Source organism: Neovison vison, chromosome X, assembly GCF_020171115.1.
Source record: "Neovison vison isolate M4711 chromosome X, ASM_NN_V1, whole genome shotgun sequence".
Taxonomy (NCBI): Eukaryota; Metazoa; Chordata; class Mammalia; order Carnivora; family Mustelidae; genus Neogale; species Neogale vison.
In genome coordinates this window covers 112,288,328-112,309,898 of record NC_058105.1, presented here as the reverse complement: position 1 = coordinate 112,309,898, position 21,571 = coordinate 112,288,328, and the positions used below count along the sequence as shown (strand labels likewise).

The window sequence follows — 21,571 nt, the reverse complement described above, 5'->3', positions numbered from 1 at the left end:
CTATGTGCTCAGCTCTGATCTAAACTGCTTACTCATATTCATCTAATCTTTCCAAAAACCCAGGTAGGTGAGTACGATTATTATTCCCAATCTAATAGATGAGGAAACTGAGGCACGGAGAAGTAATTTGTACGAGGCCACATGGAAAAAGTGGGAACCCAGAATCCAAACCTAGGTAGTCTGCCTTTAAAGCCTGTAATGTCGCCTAAATAATTGTTATACTGTCTCATAGTTGGGGGGGGTGTTTCATATTTCGATCTGTATCACATGTCTTCACCTCATAGAAAGTGTAAATTCATTCAGGCGGGCATCCAAAAGATTAGGGAGGCTTGTGTGAGGCCGCGTCACTGCCCTTCAGCCAAAGACCACTAGGAACACATCTGTAGGTGAACCAGTTGGGTTTATTATCCCTCATTGCTGCGATGAAAACACACAATGTGGCACAGCGGGGCATCTCAGCGAGGGAGGGAGATAGAAAGATTTATTGTAAGATTTGGGCTGGGGCCCCTGGGGTAGCACAGTGAGTTAAGCATCAGGCTCTTAATCTCAGCTCAGGTTTTGATTTTAGGGTCTTGAGTTCAAGACCCCCGTTGGGCTCCATGCTGGGCATGCAGCCTACTTGAAAAAAAAAAAAAAGATTTGGACTTTGGTTGGTTGATTTGGGAGCGAATTCAAAGAAGCCAGGCTTTGCTCCGGTTTGAGTGTTGTTAGGAAGCCAGGATGGTACCAAAGCCCAGCTGTGAGTGCCAGGCCAACTCCCAGATGCTAAGGGCTGCTTTTCTGTTTCTCAAGAGAATTGTATGTTCCAAGCCATCCCCATCCCTATCCCCAAGGACAAATATTGAGAAGACTCTAAAGGCTCTGCCTTTGTAATGGAATGTCACACGTATGTAAAAGTGTGAAGTATAGTGATAAATTAGGGCAGGAGCGCTTACATCTTTTTTTTTTAAGATTTATTTATTTGAAAGAGAGAGAGAGAGAGCAGGGCTGAGGGCAGAAGGAGAGAATTTTCAAGCAGACTCCCGGTTGATCCCACGACCCGAGAGATCATGACCTGAGCTGGAAGCAAGAGTTGGATGCTCAACCTGACTGAGCCACCCAGGCGCCCTAGAGCAGGAGTTCCTAATTCAAGGGTTATATGAACTTAGATGGGGAAAAAATTACTTTATTTTCACTCATCTCTAACTGAATTTTAATATTTCTTTCACTTAGAGTGTAACCAACAAAGCACAGTAGTCTCAGCAATACCTGGGACTTTGTCACCAGTAGAAAGCACAAATATTTTCATATAGTGTCACAGTCATGGCACACTTCCTGACATAGCATTTCTGCTCATTACCAGTTCAAAAGTACAGTAGTTATTAGAGCACTTATTTTATATAATGCCTAAATAGGACAGATTCCTGTAGTTTTATTTTTGAAAATATTTTGACAGAGATTTCAATATAGTGTCCTTTGTGACCCTATCTGTTTTATGTTATGCATTTTAAAAATGTAGTTCTTGGGAATCTGTCCATAGGGATCCATGGCACCAGAAGAAAAGGAAGAGCCCCTGCTTTAGTAGATGAAACTAAGCAGTGACTAAGAATTTTGAACCATATCCAAATCGGAATAATGCATCAAAGTATAGAAAACCAAAGGTGGAATCAGTTCATTTAGTATACACCCTCTCAGTTTACCACAGAGAGAACTGGGGTACCAAGAGGTTAAATAACTTGCCCAAAGTCTCACAACTATTCCATGATAAAACCAGGACAGAAAGTACTTAGACAAGCATATTAAAATTCTCCACTCTTGCTAGTGATGGAGGATTTCATAGTTAGCAAGATACCTCTGGCCCTCAATGAGCTTGGTGGGGTGACAGCCAAGAAAATACATCATGACATAATATGAGAAGTACTGTGAAAGAAAAACCTTTATTATTGGACCTTGGAGACAGGGTGAGGAGTTGTATGAAAAAGAGAGGGTGGAAAACTTCAGAGAAGAGGCATCAATTAGCTGGGGTCTTGAAAGATGAATTGATGTTTGCTGGCAGTAGGGAAGTCACTCCAGGAAGGGGAAATGGCATGATCAATGGCGCAGAGTTGAAAAACATTGGCTGATTTTGGTGAGAAGTTCTTGTTCTCACGGAGTCTAGAAAGGAATACTGGTGAACAGTGGTATTTTGATATTTGAAAGAGAGAGTGGACTGTAGATTGGAAAAAAAGTCTGGAATACCATTCTAAGGAGTCTGGACTTCAGCGTGGAGGAAATGAAGTGTCCCTGAAAGATTTTATGCTGGGCGGTCAGATAGCTGGATTATTGTGCTATAGAATTAACTCAAGCTGTGGTGTGGAGGAAGACCAGAAGGATACAGAGACTGGAGACTGGGGGACCAGTTAGAAGGCTATGGATAGATGCACTTTTCTTTTCCATGTCCCTCAGAATATTTTTAGCACCTAAGGCATGTAAGCTGTAAGCAACATTAAGAGATCCATGATACCTTCCTTTGTAAAGGGCTCTGGAATTAGCTCAATAATCATATGACACTTGAAAAAAAATCATATGGCACTTGAGTCTTGTCTAAACAGTGCAGCAATATAGATTATGACCTCAAATGCTAAACCTATGTACTTTCAGAGCCCTTCATCACAAGGAAAATGAAGCGATCTTCAAAGGCATCAGTTCAAAAATCAGATAAACCTCGCTCAGGAAAAGACTACAGAATGCATTTGTCCGATATTGGAAGGAGAAGGGCAATACAAGAGTAAGTAGCCATCTTTCACCCTTTATCGTTTGCCACAACTGGTCAGTTTCCATACCGTACTTACCCAGCTAACATCAAACACTTCTTGTTTTGTAAATTAGAGATTTTTTGGTATGTTTTAAAATGACTTTTGTAAAGATTTTTTTTTTATTTGACAGACAGAGATCACAAGTAGGCAGAGAGGCAGGCAGAGAGAGAGAGAGAGAGGGAAGCAGGCTCCCTGCTGAGCAGAGAGCCCGATGCGGGACTCGATCCCAGGGCCCTGAGATCATGACCTGAGCCGAAGGCAGCGGCTTAACCCACTGAGCCACCCAGGCGCCCTTAAAATGACTTTTGAATGGAATAGTAATTATTATAATTATAGTATTTCATAATTTGCAAAGCGTGTTAACACACATTTCTTTGATTCTGACAACTCCGTGAAGCAGTCTTATTATTATATTTTATAAGTGAGGAAGCAGCAACTTGGAGAAGGTAAGTGATTTGCATGAGGTTAAACAGCTAATAAATGGCATCAGCCAGGATTTAAAGCTTTGTTTCCATACGTCAGGCCTTTTCTACTCTACATCTTGTAGTTTGCATTTTGCCAACCAATGGTGACATTATTCAGGGGTATCTGCCTCTCCTCACATGTAGCCCTGTGAGGGGTAAGAACGAGTCTGGGTGGGTTTGGAGAGGGTGATCCCTATGATCTCCTAGTGCTGAGATGTGATCCAAAGTGAGATCATTCTCTGACCTGACTGGGATGAGCCTGTTTCAAGCAAAGATCAGAGAAAGGAGTTTCTTTTTTTAGGGCCTGGTTGTCTGTTCCCAGAAAAGAATTGGACCTACTGTAACTTTGAGTATTCTACATTCTATTTTCATAGCACTTGGACTAGTTGGACAGTGTTCTGAAGAACTAACTATAATGGAATCATTTTAGGTCATGGATGTTTTTAGAAAGCAAATTTGTCTCTTCTTACATTTTTAGTTATATATGCCTTTTGCTGATAAAGTTTTAGCCAGGACTTTTTTTTTTAACCCCAAGGGAAATCTTCTCAAATATCTTATATCCTCATTTGACTGGATTCTGCAAATGACCAGTTCCAATGACCACATCCCAGTGTTCCTCATTAGGTCAATCTTAGGGTAGTGGACAGGAGGGTGCAGGTGGAAGAAGCAGAAATGTAGAGTTCCCTAAGATTTTAGGAAAATGAAAAACTACTTCACTAATCTTAACCTCTTGTTTTTCTTCTCAGAGCTGTGAAAGATATTTCAGCTCAAAGGATACAGAGAGCTTGGTTATCTCATATAGACAAAACAATATTTCGACTCTTAAAGCACGCACTTTGTGCAGTGGTATGTATTTTGCTTTTTGTTTTCTCTGACAGATCTAATTACTTATAAGCTAAGAGGTCTGTTAAGTAAACATAGAATAGATAATCTCTTTTTTTAAAATTTTATTTATTTATTTATTTGACAGACAGAGATCGCAAGTAGGCAGAGAGGCAGGCAGAGAGAGAGGAGGAAGCAGGCTCCCCGCTGAGCAGAGAGCCCGACATGGGGCTCTGGGGCTCAATCCCAGGACCCCGAGATCATGACCTGAGCCAAAGGCAGAGGCTTTAACCCACTGAGGCACCCAGGCACCCCTACATAACCTTTTTTATCTCTTCTATTTGAATTTAAAGTAGTGCATGAGGTTCTGGGATTACTTCTTTGGTTAGCCCTAAATGACTATTTCTGGATTTATTTGTAAATAACGTGGGTGATTGTTATTTCTTTTTCTGAAACCAAAATCATGTTTTTAAAAAATTCAATTTCTTATTTGAAGATGTGGAACATCGATCATCCAATAAGAAGAATTTCTGAAATAAAAGTGCCCTTACCGTCTTCCACCCACCGATTTCACTTCTAGGAATCCATTATACAAGATATGTACAATTTCATTGAAGTATTGTTTGTAACAGGAAAGAAATAAGCCATGTAACGTCCACCAATGGGATGCTGTTGGTGCTTTCATGGTGTTAAACCTTGCAGCCTTGTATGTGATTCTGCAATACAAAGATAGCTAAGATAGCTCATTAATGAAAAAGGCAAGTACAGAACAGTATGAATAATATGGTCTTATTTAAATAAAACAAACAAACAAACAAACAAACAACCCTAAGCTGCGTATCTACCTCCTTCCCCCCCGACCAAAAAACAACTCTGGCAATGCTTGCAGAGTATGTAAAGTTTCCATCACATAATACCAAGTATTCTGATAAAAATCACACATGAGGGGCGCCTGGGTGGCTCAGTGGGTTAAAGCCTCTGCCTTCAGCTCTGGTCATGATCCCAGGGTCCTGGGATTGAACCCCACATACAGCTCTCTGCTCAGTGGGGAGCCTGCTTCTCTCTCTCTCTCTCTCTCTCTGCCTGCCTCTCTGCCTACTTGTGATCTGTCAAATAAATAAATAAAATCTTTTTTAAAAAATCACACGATTATAATAGTTTATAATTAATAATAGCCACATTAAGGGAATCTTAGCAGCTCTGAAAAAAATCATGAAGTCTGAGAAGTTTGTACATTTCTTCACCATCTGACCCACAGACCCTTTTCTGATGCCGGGAAAAGCAGAATACCCCAGAGAAAACCCACTCAGGTAAACAGGTGACATTTCAGGTCCATAACCAATGGTCGTCTTCACATATGGAACTTATATTTTGTTATCATTATACTGGTTTTGTTGTAATTGTAGATGCCTACAGCAGCAGAAAAAAGGAAATTAATTCTTTTTTTAAAAATCTGTTTCCTAAAACTTCAAGTTCCTACCTGATATTAATAATGCTTTGTCGTTTTAGAATCCCTTTGGTGTGCATTTTTATGTGATTGTCATAGGCGGAAAGGTTGGCAGGGTCATGTCGGGAGGTGGCGTGGGGGCTTTAGACAAATAGATCTATGTTTACCTCCTGGCTTGTCCATTTACTACCTGTATGCCTTTGAATAAGTTAACAGACACTCCCAAGGTCTCAGCCTGCTCATTGGAAAGAAGGGAATGAAAATTTTTGAATAATATTGCTGAGTTGTAAGGATTAAATGAGGTTATGTCTATAAGGCATGTAACAGAGTATGTGGTATATAAAAGGAGCTTAAAAGCTAGTAACATTACTATCATCTTCCTCATTTTACAAGGACCATTCATTCAACATCACATACTTGCTCAGCACCTGCTATGTTCCAGGGACTGTACTAAATACTAGGAAATACATGGAGAAGAAGAAAAACACGATCAGTACCTTCACACAGCTTACAGTTTAGTAGAAGACACAGATTAGTTCATAGTTAATTACAATACATGGTGAAAAGTGTTGTCATAGGGAAGGAACAGTGCCTGGGATGTCAAGGAGGGATACCTACTCCACCTTGGTGGCTAAAAGGATGAAGTAACTGACTTAGGGTTGCACAGTTAATAAATGGAGGAGTCAGGACTAGAACCCAGGTCTTCAGGACTCCAAATCTGGTGTCCTGTTCACTTTACCATGCCACTTCTGTTATTCTCAGTAAATTACATCTGGGCAGGGCACCATTGTCCATTTATAGCATCATCATCTATTTCAGGAATATTGTGTGACACATCAAATCCTGAAGAAAGTGAGCCCCTTAGAGGCTGAGCTTCTGAAAGATCCCAGCATGAAGTGTAAAGTTAGATTCAGGTAATATTTCTATGCTCATTTATTCCCAGAATCCCTTGTTAAAATGAGGAAAACTGAGAAACTTATTTTCTCAAGTCCTTATAAGTTTTCAGGGTATAATCACAGAGTAAATGTGTCGTTCTTATTCATGTTTGTTATGTGAGGAAAACTGAGGCGTGACTCTTGGGCCAGAATGTGCCTTGAGATGTCGCTCCTCTCCCACGATGGGTCCAGTCTGACACGTGAATGAGAACACTGGGGACCGCACACACTCCAGTACGACTCTTTCATCTTGGGAATCCATGCCATTGCTCATTCTTTCCGTGCTCTGGCATAGCCTTTACCCTGCATGCAGGAAACCATGAGAACTATCTTAGTATAGGAAGAGAAGTAACTGAGTCCCAAGTCTGATGCCCAGTCACTAATTTTTGGTCTTTATTTCAGGTTTAGTGGTGAAACGTTTCCACCTGTCATTGTATTTAAAATTTTTCTTCATAATGAAGGCCATGGTTACAAGTACTTCAGCGGAAAAAATTTATTTAAACCATCAAATGAGGTGATGTTTCATGATGTATATTTTATGTTCTTTTATTTTTTAAGGTTTTTATTTTTTATTTGAGAGAGACAGAGATAGCGACAGAGAGCATGAGTGGGAAGGAAAGGGAGAAACAGATTCCCCACCAAGCAGGGATTCCTCAGTGCAATACTCAATCCCAGGACCCTGGGATCGTGACCTGAGCCAAAGGCTGATGCTTAACCCACTGAGCCACTCAGGTGCCCCCGTTTTATGTTACTTTCACTTCTTAACATCTGTGCAGTATCTGAATTGCATTCAAAAATGTACAGACTAAGTGATTTCACCATTAAACAGCACAGCAGCCAGGTAGTATTTTTTCTAATCATCATGTTTCAGGGTGTCTGTTTATTAGCTAAAAAAATATTTGGAATGAATGACTTTTAGAGGCCCTTAAAAATACTCATCACTTTTCTTTGTATTAAAGTTTGATTTGTTCCCAAGAGACTCTTTTTTTTTTTAAGATTTTATTTATTTATTTGACAGAGAGAAATCACAAGTTGGCAGAGAGGCAGGCAGAGAGAGAGAGAGGGAAGCAGGCTCCCTGCTGAGCAGAGAGCCCGATGCGGGACTGGATCCCAGGACTCTGAGATCATGACCTGAGCCGAAGGCAGCGGCTTAACCCACTGAGCCACCCAGGCGCCCCATCCCAAGAGACTCTTAACTGTGCAAAAGGAACTGAGGGTTGATAGAGGGGAGGTGGGGGGGGTAACTCGGCGATGGGCATTAGGAGGGCACGTGATGTGATGAGTACTGGGTGTTACATGCAGCTGTTGAATTACTGACCTCTACATCTGCAACCAACAATGTTCTGTATGTTGGCTAAGTGAATTTAAATTAAAAGAAAAGAAAAAAATAAAATTTTGGTGTGTTAACAAGGGACTAAAGTGGCCCATTGGTCAGGGCTTTTACGTTATGCAGAACATTTGATGCAATTTTATTTTAATAACATTTTATCATGGTTTCTTTGATTCTGGTAGCATATTTAGAAAAAAGTGTCCTGGACTATTTATTGAAAATGAACCTTCAAAATATTTATCTTTCCTTATATGAGTTCTCCTGCTTTTAAGTCTCATGAATATTTACCATAATTGTGTCTACAGCAGAGGAATCACCTGAGAATTTTGTTAAAATGTAGCTTCCGATTCATTAGATCTGGGAAGGGGGATGAGATTCTGCCTTTCTAACCAGTTCCCAGGTGCTGCCGCTACTGCCGGTCCACGGACCCCACTTTTAATAACAAGGATCTGCAGTGCTACTGCAGTGAAGGTTTTGCTCCTGTGGCCCTTAAACATGACCATGATTAAGAAAAACATGTGCACATTCTCATATTTAGCCTTTTATAAATCCTACCTCAAAGGTTATTTTCCTGTAGCCTTCTGGAGATATTTTACATGAAAAGTATGGTCCATCTGAAATCATCAATAATGGCACATGTTTAGGATAGAATCTGAGCAGAAACTCCCCGGCTGTGTGGTCACAGCCGGGGAGTTTCTGCTCAGATCCAGGATGTACTGCATTTATACTCTGAAAAATATTAGAAAAGAAAAAGAGACTGCTTTTCTCTGTTCTCAGGCAACATCAGAGAACATTTCATTCAGTTTCAGAATATATCAAACAGACTATGTGTTTGCAGATGTAATATGGTGTTCCAGAAACATTAGTATTTGTTCATTTATATAAAATGACTTCACATACAAAAGTTGATATTTATCCTACCCTTAAGGAACAAATTCATGCCACACTTAAGTACAGAATAAGCTTGTCGTCCTTATAAAATATCATCAACTATTGCTTCTCTGAGGTTGCATAATAAGACTTTTCCAGGAACAGAAATTCTCCCAGGTCTGCTCCTGGTGGTCCGCAGGCCGGAGCAAATGAGAAACTTAGAGGCCGTGACTAGAAAGGATTGTGTGTACATTAAAACTCATTAAAATGCTGTATAATAACTTTCATTTTTATTTAAATTACAAAGTAACTGTTGGGGAAAAAGGAAATAGCACAGAGATTTTTTAAAAAGGAAACTATGCTTCGTGCCCTTTTTCTCTGTGCTGGGACTTTCACTCGCCTGGAGTGATCACCATTAATTGTTTACTGTGCATCCTTCAGGTTGTTGTTTTTTTTTTTTTTTGCCCATAAAAATGCTCACACAAACATATTTTTTAAAAACTTTTGTTCTTATTTTAAAAATGTGATAATACTAGTTTGAATTTTTCACTAAACATTCTAATAGGATTTAAGTGATCAGAACATGAAAGAGCAGATTAGGATTCCTTTTTCAGCTTCATAACAAACTCTGGTAACACTTGGATTCATGGTTGATAGAAAACCTGCAGAAGTAGAATTTTTCTCACTATAAGTTTACACTGGCCCTTTGAATGTAGAAATTGTGTGTTGAGCAAACTGATCCAACTTTCCTAAGTTCACTTCTCTTGTTTTTTTTTTAAGATTTTATTTTTTTAAGTAATCTTTACACCCATCCTGGATGTGAACCCACAACCCCAAAATCAAGAGTCTCACACTCTACCGACTGAGTCAACCAGGAGCCCCAACTTATTTCTTAGTATGAAATAAATAAGTCAGTTTCAGTTCAGTTATGAAGAAGGGGAGTAATTTAAGTTCACTTATGAAGAAGGGGAGTTTCACAGTTTTGTTGTTTTTCTATCTTTTCCCTGGGTCTTACTTCCATTTCTAGTTTCATTTCCTTATCATTTCCCGATGGTATTTCTCATGTACTTACACACACACACACACACACACACACACAGTAAAAACAGGTGAAAGAACATAGAATGGCTTTAACCACTTTAGAGAAGAAAAACAAAGATTTCCATTATCTGACTTCAAGACTTAAAAAGCAGTGGTGATCCTGACAGTGTTGTGATGGCTTAATGACAGGCATGTAAATCAATGAGATAGAATAGGGAATTCAGAAATACACCCACTCATAGATGATCAATTGATTCTCATTAGATGTGCCAAGTCAGTTCAAATGGTGCTACAACAGTTGGATAGCCATGCGTACAAAAGAGAGATCTCATTTCAGTTACCTACTTCGATGATCTATTTTCAGAGCAATGCTTATTTACAGAGGATTGTCACTATAGTTCATCCTCCAACTATATTTAGAATATTCTAAAGCCTTGCTACTCAGAGTGTGGTCTACAGACCCACAGCACTGGCATCACCCAGAACTTACTAGAAATGCAGACTATCAGGCCCCACCCCAGACCCACTGAATTAGCACTTGCATTTTAACAAGACCCCCAGACAATCCTAGGCACAATATAGTTTGACAAGCACTGTCCTAAAGGTTCCCCCCGCCCTCCGAATGCACAGACACCGCAGCCTGGAATGCCTCTGGGTAATGGACAGTTCTGAAACCTGAACGTCCAATTGAAGACCCATCTTCTTTTTGAGGATTGGGCATTTATGTAAAAAGGAAAAAACATTATTATTAATAGCTGCCCTTATTAAGCACTACCAAGTACTGTGCTAAACATTTTGTGTGGATTATCATTTAATTCTCCTAAACTCTAGAATGTAGATTCTGTGGTTATCTTCCGTTTTAAAAAAGACTAAGTAACTTGCCTGAGGTCTCAACAGCTTGAAAGGGAAGGAACCGATAACAAGACCCAGTGATCCTGACTCCAGAGCCTGTGCTCTTAACCACACTCGAGCCAGGAAGCCTGCTAAGCAAGTGGTCTTCTACGCCCCCCCCCATCACTCTGGTGAGGTGTGTGTTGTTCCCATCTTGCCTGCAAGGAAGCCGGACCTCGGAGAGGCTTGTCAGGGGCAGAACCGAGGCTTGACTACTGTTGCCCTGTGCACATGTGGAGGTTGAAACAGCCCTAGCCGTTGTGGTAGTTTCATTAATTTGGAGCCTGTATATAATTAAACTGTTCCAAACCGGGACACTCTGTGCCCGTGCAGGGTACCAGTTATCGCCACCTCCGTGAGTGAGAATTTCCAGCTGGCTGAGGGAGTGACTTGCGATACTAGAGTTAACTTCCCAAGCACAGGTATGGATCTGGGCCAGCGCAGAGCTGCAGGCCTATGGGGGCTTCTGGGTCACACTGATGCCTGGTATCAGGGGAGGTGTCAAGTTTAGAGATGCCCCCCTTTGACCTTTGGAGTCACCCACTAAGAATGGAATCCGCTTCTCGAATCCTACTCTGATTGGCTGCTGTCCTGGGCCCCTTGCCTAGTTTCTGCCCTTCCCTTTCACCTGGGGCTGGGCTCTCCTTTCCCAGCCCTTCCGACCCAAAAGCACTTTCGTGAAGCTGGCCATACCCGGCAGATGCCGGAGAAAGAACATCCTGGCCATTGGACGGCGAACTTTTTTCAAGCCCCTGTCGCAAGTGGGCAGCGAGCCTGCCCTGTGCTGCCAGGGATAGGGTTGTTTTGGCTGGATCCTGGGATGGGCCTGACACAGCTGAGCCACACAGCTGAGGCACTGTACAAATAAGGAAACTGGGGCTTGGAGAGTTGTGGGTGGAGGCTGAGTGGAGTAGAGTGGGGAGGGATTGACAAGAAATACCCCTCCTGAGTAACTTGAGCTGAAGTAAAATACAGTTATAGCTAAAGAACTTCTCAAAGGAGAAATTATACAGCTTTCAAATGTGTTCACTCTACAGTTTATTTGCTGTTACCTTTAGTGTTACTGTGAGGATGGCTAACGAGAGCCCACAGGAAATTAATTGCACAAAGCATCATGGTGACACGTGCCAATATTGCCTTTTGTTTAGATGCGTAGTATATAAAGAAACTAATGAAATGGAAAACAAAGACGATTTGCCTAAAGGAAGGGTCACCACGTAAACTGTTTCTGTCCCTTCAGTTTAGTGCATTAGGAATAAAACTACAACCCTTGAATATTCTTTCATTTTCCATGTGTGTCTGTGTTCAAAGCTTTGGAACTAGAAAAATAAAAAAGGAATATTCTCAATAACAAAAGTGAAGATTGAAATGGAAAATACATTCAGGCTCATTGTTGTATTGTGTGTTAAGTAAAAAGAACACATTCCAAATTTCGATCTCGTCTGAAGCAGCCTCATATCAGCATTACAACCCGGAGTTCCCATGCTTTCACAAATACACATTCTGAGATACAAAGGAAAGAGAAACTGATCTGGAATCCAAAGATATTTGAATTTTCATCCACACCAGTCTCCCTTCTCATAAGCATATGCTTTGTGGCCAGAAGCACAGATATGTAATATAAATATGTGTTAGAAGAGTCAGCACATACTTATGGGGGGTGGGAACAAGGGTGGGGAGTACTTAAGTCACACAGTCTATGTATAGCTCTTAGCAAAGGATGGGCGTATGTGGAAGGGTATGGTACAAACAAGACCAGATGAGATCTGGGCTTCCGCATTTTCTAGCGTTCTTCTACCTCTGTCCTCTCAGATGCTGTCCTTGGGTGCAAAATGCCAACATCTCAGAGAGGAAAAAAAAAATGATTTGCTACTCTGGCCACAGAGAATGAAGTCTGCCGGAGAGGGAGGTCTAAGCAATTTGAAATGTACAGTTTCCATTTGGGGGTGAGGTATTAACTAACACACAAGAGAGCTAGCCTTAGTAACACCTTTCGCTGCAGTTCCTAGGGCAACCTATTTAATAACCAAGGAAGTTTTCTCTGCCTTGACAGCATGAATAATGCTACAGATTTGTTTTGTTAAGGGAAAATTTTGAATGTTTTTTAATAGGGAAAAAACAGATTTTTTAAAACACCATGTTTCTCTGAGGGTTGTGGACTCAACTACTCCTCCAGCTACATTTTAAAACTATGTAGATATGGTTACGGAAACATTTTTAATGGCTTAAAAACTCCTTTACAATCTTTTCTTTGTAAATACAGTGTTTTTATTGAATAGCAAGCTGCTAGAAAAAAGGAACAATATTTGATGTATTTGTCAGAAGAAATGTGTAAAATGTGCACTGATAATTGTTGCTATTATACTAGTGTTTAAAGGTGTATTTTCTATTCTCTTTATAGGGAGTGGCTGATGCTTGCAAAATGATGGGGAAAAAGAAGTTTTACTGTCAAATTATGGAAGATGAACATCGTTTCCAGAAATTCAAAGTAACTGATGAAATAGATATTGTCACCCTGAAAGATTATATGCAAGTAAGGAACCGAGATTTAGATATTAGAAACAATTAAAAAAAAAAAAACCCTTCTGGGGGCATCTGGGTGGCTCAGTCGGTTAAGCAGTGGCCTTCAGCTCGGGTCACGATCTCAGGGTTCTGGAATCGAGCCCCATGTCTGGCTTCTCCCTCTCCCTCTGCCCCACACCACTCATGCTCCCTTTTCTCTCTCTCTCAAATAAATCTTTTAAAAAAATAAATAATCTTTAAAAAAGCCTTCTGACATTGTCCTCCTAAAAGAAAGGTCCATTCATTTTTTTCCCAGTAGAAAAATATGCACAACATAAAACTTACCATTTTAAAGGGTACAATTCAGTGACATTGTGCAATGTTGTGCAAACACTACCACTATCTAGTTCCAGAACGTTTTTGTCACCCCGAAAGGAAACCTCACATCTATTAAGCTGTCATTCCCCATTCCTCTAGCACTTCAGCCCCTATCAACTACTAATCTGCTTTCTGTCTCCCTGAATTTACCTATTCTGGATAGTCTGTATTAATGGAATCATGTAATATTTGGCTTTTTACACCTGGGGAGTGATAGCTAATGAATGTGGCCCTTTTTTGGGGGGTGATGGAGAGATTTTAGAATTAGATCATAGTGCTACTTTTAAAATGGTTAAAATGGTGAATTTTATATTATGTGATATCAAGTATGTGGTCCTAAGAGAGTGCCTGATGGAGATTTGACCTAGCAAGGAAAGCTTCTATTAATATTTGGATTATTATTTGGGTGTTTTGTGCTACAAGTGACAGAATATTCTCAACCACAAGAGGCTTAAACAGCAAAGGACATTTATAGTTCCATGTCAGAAGTCCACAGATAGGTGGGTCCTGGGCTAGCTAATGCAGCAGCTCGAGGACATCAGGGTTCTGGGTCAGCTTCTCTACAGTGTTCTTAGCTTCCTTCACATGGTAACAGGGTGACTATCACCTTCTCAGCTTCCTTCAAAGGCAGGAACAAGGGGACTCTGAAGCATCATTTTCCTCCTTATCGCAAGAAGAAAAATCTTTGGGGGTGCTTGGGTGGCTCAGTTCGTTAAGCATCCAACTCTTGATCTCAGCTCAGGTCTTGATCTCAGGATCCTGAGTTCAAGCCCTGTGTTAGGATCCACGCTGGGTGTGGAGCCTACCTTAAAAAAAGAAAAAAGAAAAATCTTTGCCAGCAGTCCCAACAGATTTCCCCTCAGGTCCCATTGGTCAGAACTAGGTCACATACTCCCCCTAACCTAATCATTAATAAAGGAAAATGGGATCATTTTCCATGAGTGACTTAGAACCATCATGGTTCACGTGCTGGGGCCCTCCTTCCTGGAACATACTGTTGTTCCATACTTTAAAAAAAAAAATCTGGGCTCTGGAGGCAAGGGAGAAGTGGGAAATGGTTGACGGGCAGGCAATCAACAATGTGTCACCCGTCAGTCCGGGGCTGAGCAGGTGTTGCGCCCCATGCCGAGGCTCTGTGGCAGAAGGAACTGCAGGGCCCAAAAGCAGATCTGTGGGGGTGGAGAAGAGGGAGCAGAGGGTTTGGTATTTAGGAAGCCTGGAGGGCTGGTAAGAGAGCATCAGGCAGGCCTTTTGACCAAAGCAAGGTGTTTTTCTTTTTCTTGATCCCATACGCAAGTAGAAGCTGGTGCTTTTTAATGGGTTAAGAAATGAGATGATCTAATCTAATGAGTGAAGAGATCCGTCTGGCTGTGGTGTAGGGAATGGATTGGAGGACAGCAAGAGCCTTCTCCTAGCTTGGATGTCCCTGCTGTATTTCAGGAGAGTTGGTGGTATCTTGACTGAGGGCTGTGAGGCTGGAGAGGCAAGAGACAAGTAGACAGTAAAAGCAAAGGGCCTTAGTGACAGACGGGAGGCAAATTAAGGAGAGGTGTCCGGCATGGCTCCTGAGTTCCTGGGTTACATAACGAGTTGGACAGCAGTACTAAGTCAGGAAACTTTAAACAAGATACCTGATTAATAAGAACAGTAAATGCTCAGTAGGACCGACTCCTTTTATTCTTAAAACAACCCTAAGAGGTAGGGACTATTATTACCGCCATTTTACAAGTTCTAAAGACACAAGGGATCCCAAAATTCTGGCCCATAATAATGGTAATATGTGGTTTTAACTGTTCATTCAGTTGCTTCACTGTGACACATGGAATTAATGCAGTGCCTTGGAGACACCCAATTGTGTTTTATTTCCTTTAGGGTCTTAATCTGGAAAATGAGGGAACTGAACCAGGAAATAAGTAGTGCTGGGGGATGCCAGCTGTCTTTGCTAAGGACATGGGTCACATACTTGCAGAGTGTGACTATGCCAAGGACTGGTGTCATAGGAAGAAATCCCCAGATAGACACGTTGGGAGACAGAAGCATGATTGTTGACATTTTTTGAGTCCCTTATGGACACAGCCCTGTTTTGGGCCCTCTTTTTTTAGAGATTTTATTTATTTATTTGAGAGAAAGAGAAAGATGGAGAAACAGAGCACAAGCAGCAGACTCCCTGCTGAGCAGGGAGCCTGACATGGGGCTCAACCCCAGGACCCTGGGATCCTGACCTGATTCCAAGGCAGATGCTTAACTGCTTAACTGACTGAGCCATCCAGGAGCCCCTTGTTGGCTTTTTTTTTTTTTTAAAGATTTTATTTATTTATTTGACAGAGAGAGATCCCAAGTAGGCAGAGAGGCAGGCAGAGAGAGTGGGAGGAAGCAGGCTCCCCGCTGAGCAGAGAGCCCGACGCGGGACTCGATCCCAGGACCCCGAGATCATGACCTGAGCCGAAGGCAGCGGCTTAACCCACTGAGCCACCCAGGTGCCCCCCCTTGTTGGCTTTTTTTATGCATATTATCTCCTTTAATCTTCAAGTTTGTACATTATGTGACCCTCTTTAATGGATTAGAAAAATGGAGTTTAATAAGATTTTTAAAATCTTGCCCGAGGTCACATAGCTAAGTACAGAGCAGGTTACCGATGGTTCTGAAATGTTTACTCATTTTACTACTCCACTCCCTGCAAGTAAAATATACAGGCAGTTTTCACTTTGCACGGTAGTGCAGGGCCATAAAAATTGACTGTGCCATGATGCCTGGATTTCTCAGCCGGAACATGCAACTCATGATCTCAGAGTTGTGGGTTCAAGCCCCAGACTGGGTGTAGAGATTTTTTTTTAAATAAAATCGTTTTTAAAAATGACGATGTAAGCTGAAACCATGCATAGCAAATTTAATAATCAATGTGAAAAATTATGATTGTTCCATGCCTTTCAAAAAAAATCTTGTCGGAACTTTAAAAACTCTCCTACTGTCGTTATAAATATGTAGGAAAATGAAAAACAAATCATTTATTATGCTATAATTTAAAACATTGGAAACACTAAGGATTAAAAGTGTTTTATTTCTTTGTAAAAACTTACCAACTGTAAATATAATAAACACCATTGAGTTGTATGCTTTATATGGGTGAATCTATAGGCTGTGAATCTCAATAAAGCTTTAAATAAAGCTTTAAAAACAGTGTCTGAGAAGTAGTTAAAACAGTGCTTTCCTTCTTGTTCTTCTCATATGACTTACAATACGTAGTAAGTATGCCTTGGTGAATTGTCACACTCCTTTCTAAGTTCGGATTACCTACCAACATTTTATCCTTTGCGCTTTAAATGTTGTGAAATCTCTCAAAGTTCCCTTAATGTGAAGAGGCTTTTTCGTCAGCGTCACTTCCTCTGGAACAGCTTCATCCTTTCTGTCACAACTGCTTTCCTCATTTATGCTGCTAAATTCGCCTTCAGCACATTCCTCTAGCTGCCCACCCGCAGTCTCTTGAATGAAGACAATGTCAGTATCCCCTGGGTCACCTATTTCTTCTAGAACTCCATTTACATTGGATTTGAATTTCATTTCCAGCAGTAGCACTTTTTGTTTCTCTTTTGGCCTGTTCTCTTGATTATCTTTTTTTTTTTTTTTTTTTTTTTGGTAAAATGGTACATGGGTTTATCACTGGGAGACAAGGAGGTGAAAGGAGGTGACACAACTACATACTTTGCTGATTGTGTGTGAACTAAATAACAAATCCTCAGTGACCGATTGTTGCCCCTTGGGAAGAAGCGACATGATTTGTCACTAATCACCACGCATATCTGTTATTTCTGTAGAGACCTATGGATGGGAGAGCAATCAGCCATGTTTGTACTTTAAGCAGTTAAGTTGTACTGGGGAAACTGAAATTTGAGATGTTCTTAGAGGACTGGGCTTATTCAATCAAATGGTAGTAATTAAAATTTGTGCATGCCTGGGGCACCTGGGTGGCTCAGTGGGTTAAGCCTCTACCTTCGGCTCAGGTCATGTGGGATCAAGCCCCTGTATCACACATCACATCGGGCTCTCTGCTCAGCAGGAAGCTTGCTTCCCCTTCTCTCTCTCTCTGCCTGCCCCTCTGCCTACTTGTGATCTCTGTCTGTCAAATAAATAAATATTTTTTAAAATCTGTGCATGCCTAAATGATCCAAAAGAAAGACTGCTTGTATATGCATGTGAGAGAGAGAGAGAGAGATACCCTAAATGCCTAGCTGGTATCCTGTTTCCCAGCATTGTAGATCCTCCGGCCCTTTTCCTGTCTCTTAAATGAACATTATAAAAGGTTGCATCGATCATATATACTTGCATTTTAGCATTCCCAATTTGGTGTTTTAACTTAAAAAAATAAATGGAAGTGGGATTTCTACAAATCCTCCAAATGAAAGTAGTGAAATTCACCACTTAGTACCAGAGGTAAACTCGTGATTTCTAAAAAGTTTTGTGCAAATGTCCTCTCAATCCAAGCATGTTACAAACAAGCACTACCAGGTATGCAGATCATGTATTTGGCAATAAAATGTTTATTCATTACATTAAAAATATAATGTTTATCATTAAATACAGGTTTAGTGAGTGTGGTACTATGTGCGTGATACTGTGTGACAAGGGTCATGCCTTTTGGTGGGGGAGCTAAGTACACAGATAACTAAAACATCAAGTAGTCAGGAGTGAACCATAGAAGAAAGTTGCTGATCAAGTTCAGAGATGGGATCAAGGATTGTTTTTTGGATGAAGTGACAATGGGCATTTGGACCTTGGGAAATGTGTCTAAAAACATTCTGGGTTCCCACAACGGATCATTCTTATTTATTTTTTCCATACAGTATTCCAGTCTCCTAGATGAGACCCCTGCATCTTCCGGTGGCAGATGTAACTACTGGCGAAAATTAAACCTCAAAAACATCCCCAGGACCATGATAATATACGACATAGTTGATTATGCAGAGTCTGGGATCATCTCAAGCCGTCTACAGAAAGTAATGAAGTATCTACTACAGAGACCAGGAACAGAAGAGATGCGTCAGCACCAGCTACAGATTGTTTCTGAAGTTAGGTAAAAGCGATATTTTAATGGGGTCACAATACTAGGGGCATTTCTGAAAGCCTTCACATTCTGCCAAATAGCTCGAGAAAGATGATAATAGGGCATATGGGAAAAATAGGGTTGGGACAGTTTGCTCAAAATGTAGGCATGTTTGTAAACAGAGCGCTAACAAAAAGGACAGTTGGAACCTGGGGAGATAACTCACGCCACCAGACAGGCAGCTCAGGATGGCTGGAGGACACCACAGCAAATATAAAAAATGTACAACAAGAGGGTGGAAATGCTGGCATCTCTTTAATTAGAGCAGATAGTGGGCACAGAGATAATGCAGATGGAAGTGGAGCCCTGGGCTAGTGTGGTTGGCTTTTAAGTAGACATGAGAGGCAGTGCAGCCGACCAATAACCAACCCCCCTCCCCACCACCAGGGTGGGGAGTGTGGCGGAGGGGAGTAAGGGTGGGCTGGGGGTGCGGCGTCCCTCTGCGGAGAGAGCCCAAGGTGCAGGTGCTAATTCTTGTTTTCATAAATACAGCCAAAAGGGCTCCCATTGCCTGTGCTGCACAGAGCTGAGGACCTTTTCCTTTTCTGCTGAAGGTTATAATTCTACTCCTGTGATTCTGGCTCCCCTTGCTGAGGACAAATTGCATATAAATTACAGTGACATTATTCCCTTCTTTAGCAATAGCATGTGAGGCAATTCACATTATAGAAACTCATGTTGTAGCAAAGTAGACGGTATTATGATCTGAAACAATACGGACAGAATATGATTGCTCTAATTATAGTCCTTTTTTCTTTCCATTACAAGTCCTACCTAGCCCATCTTATTTACAAATGAAGCTTTCTTTCTTCAGAAAAAAGGAAGACATAATCAGATTGAAGAGGATCTATTGGTAGTCTCTTTCCACAGAGTCATATTTGAAATGAAAAAATACTCCTTTAGTACATGAAGACGCTGGTGACCCACTGTCAGGCAAACACACTGGGTTTTTTCCATGGCTAGAGATAAGTGGTACTGACCCAATAAGATAATTTAGCCCATATATTTTATGATCGAGGCTATACATTTGCCAGACAGATGGCCTGGTATAAGGTGTAGTCTGTCATCATGAAATAGATTTTCTCTAACTCATCCGTATAAGCACTGAATTCAGAAATTAACCCTATTACCACCAAGGTCAAATAAATGATGTAATTTTCCCTGCCACCATATATAACCCTAGGTTCCCCGCTATTTGGACTATTGCTAGTGATTATCTAAGAATGAGTCACTTGAAGAGCCAAATGAAGTCGCCAAATCCTAAATCAATTAAAGAGGGAAAAGTACTTCCTTATGAGTTTCTTTGAATGCCAATGTTAGTTTGGGATCTCCCAAGAGATCAAATATTTGGATATGAGTAGTCTATTTGAGAGGTGATTCCCAAAACCACTGATGAAAGGAAAACAAGGAGGGGTAGGCAGCCAAAAGAGCATGTGGTAGCAAACAAGTTACCTCTGTGGATAAATGGTGCTTAGTCCCTCCTGGGAATGTCCAAGCCATTGCAGAACGTGCAACTCAAGTTATCTTGCAGGGGCAAGGGAGTTGGGATATTTATATGCCGATGTACATCAGGCATTGGCTAAGGACTGTTTAGGAGGGGAAGTATTAATTCTCAGGCACTTTCCCTGCACATGGGCTCTTGTTTTCATAAGAATGCTGTCATGCTGAGTGAGGCTGATGCCGGCAGTTGGAAGTGGCCCTCTGTGCTTTACAGTAGTGAGGCCTAGGGGACTATGGGCGTGGCATCACCTGTGTCTGATCCCAACACTGGTAAGAACAGCTTGTTTTTTCAGCCATTATGAAATTTAACACTTTTTTGTGTTAGTATATGGTGTGTGTGTGTGTGTGTGTGTATAATTAAATGACTACTATCTGGTATTTTCCAGGAAAACTGACTTTAAACTGATACCATGTTTTATACACCTTCATAGGGTGCAAATAAAGAACTATGCCATATAATTTAAGCAGAAATGATAACTCTGGTCTAAAACCTTGCATGCAATATTGCTCCAGATGCTGAGGCCTATGATCTAGTTGCTAGAAGATGCTTTAATAAAATTTGCAACTTGCATTACATTTGAATGTTATTTTGTACATTTTTTCTATTATTCATATCTTTCTAGACGCCCTTCATCCTTTTCAGCTATCAAACCTTTATATCGGCCCTACCAACAGCAGAATCAAATTAAACATCTGGGTCGTCGATCCAAGCAAGCTCAAATGAAAGTTGAAAAAATGAAAAAAGCTTTTAAGATGGCTAAAGAAAAAAACGCTTCCAAGGTGACGGTAAGTCGAACTTGTACTGAATCCATTGTCTTGGACATTATTCAAACTGTAAGTAATTCTACATGTATAAATAGAGTTTTCCTAATCTACAAGTTCAAGGCTGAAACACCTTTAGTATATACTTGGGTTCCTCTTGGTAACACATAGTTTAAAAATTCTTCAACAATATTGCTAACCTGATAGATACCAGCTGTTTTGGGTCCACATCAATATGAGGTAACAAACAACAGCAAAAATAGTCCCTGTATGTTGACACTGTTCATTCAGCACATCTCATATGGTGCTTTTCTCAAAATGAAAGTCATTTCTATCAAAGCTTATTAAGAACTATATGTGTAAAGTCTGCCCCTGTATATTTCTACATGGTAGGGTATTTATAACTAACACATATAAATGTATTGCTTTGTAATTTTTTTAAAAATCTGCAATAAATGTTTTGAGAGAAGGCTGAATGTAAACAGTCAACATAAAAACAGAAAGTAGTAAAAATCAAATATAAATTTTTTTCCTCTTTTATTTATAATTCTACCTAGGAACCACAAACAGACAAGCGAAGTACAAAGCAGCGACAGACGATTATCTTCTCTACCCCATCTTTTAACATTGTGAGAATTGATGAGCTCTCGCCCGATGAGGAATTGGAAAAACAGGAAGAGGAATTATTTGCCTGGTATCAAGACTTGTGTATTAATAGTTCTCTGTCATCTTAGTGCATAGCTAACTGATAGAAAAA

At 40.7% G+C, this 21,571-nt stretch overlaps 1 protein-coding gene across 1 annotated transcript; it reads left to right on the top strand.

Annotated features, from left to right (window-relative positions):
• The first annotated feature begins 141 nt into the window (after nt 1-141).
• CXHXorf58 (chromosome X CXorf58 homolog) lies at nt 142-21,548 on the top strand. The gene is made up of 9 exons (XM_044234758.1): nt 142-175; nt 2,620-2,746; nt 3,985-4,084; nt 6,309-6,421; nt 6,845-6,956; nt 12,976-13,107; nt 18,293-18,522; nt 20,676-20,838; nt 21,372-21,548. The coding sequence occupies exons 1-9, from the start codon at nt 142-144 to the stop codon at nt 21,546-21,548; spliced, it is 1,188 nt and encodes a 395-aa protein (XP_044090693.1).
• The last annotated feature ends 23 nt before the right edge of the window (nt 21,549-21,571 follow it).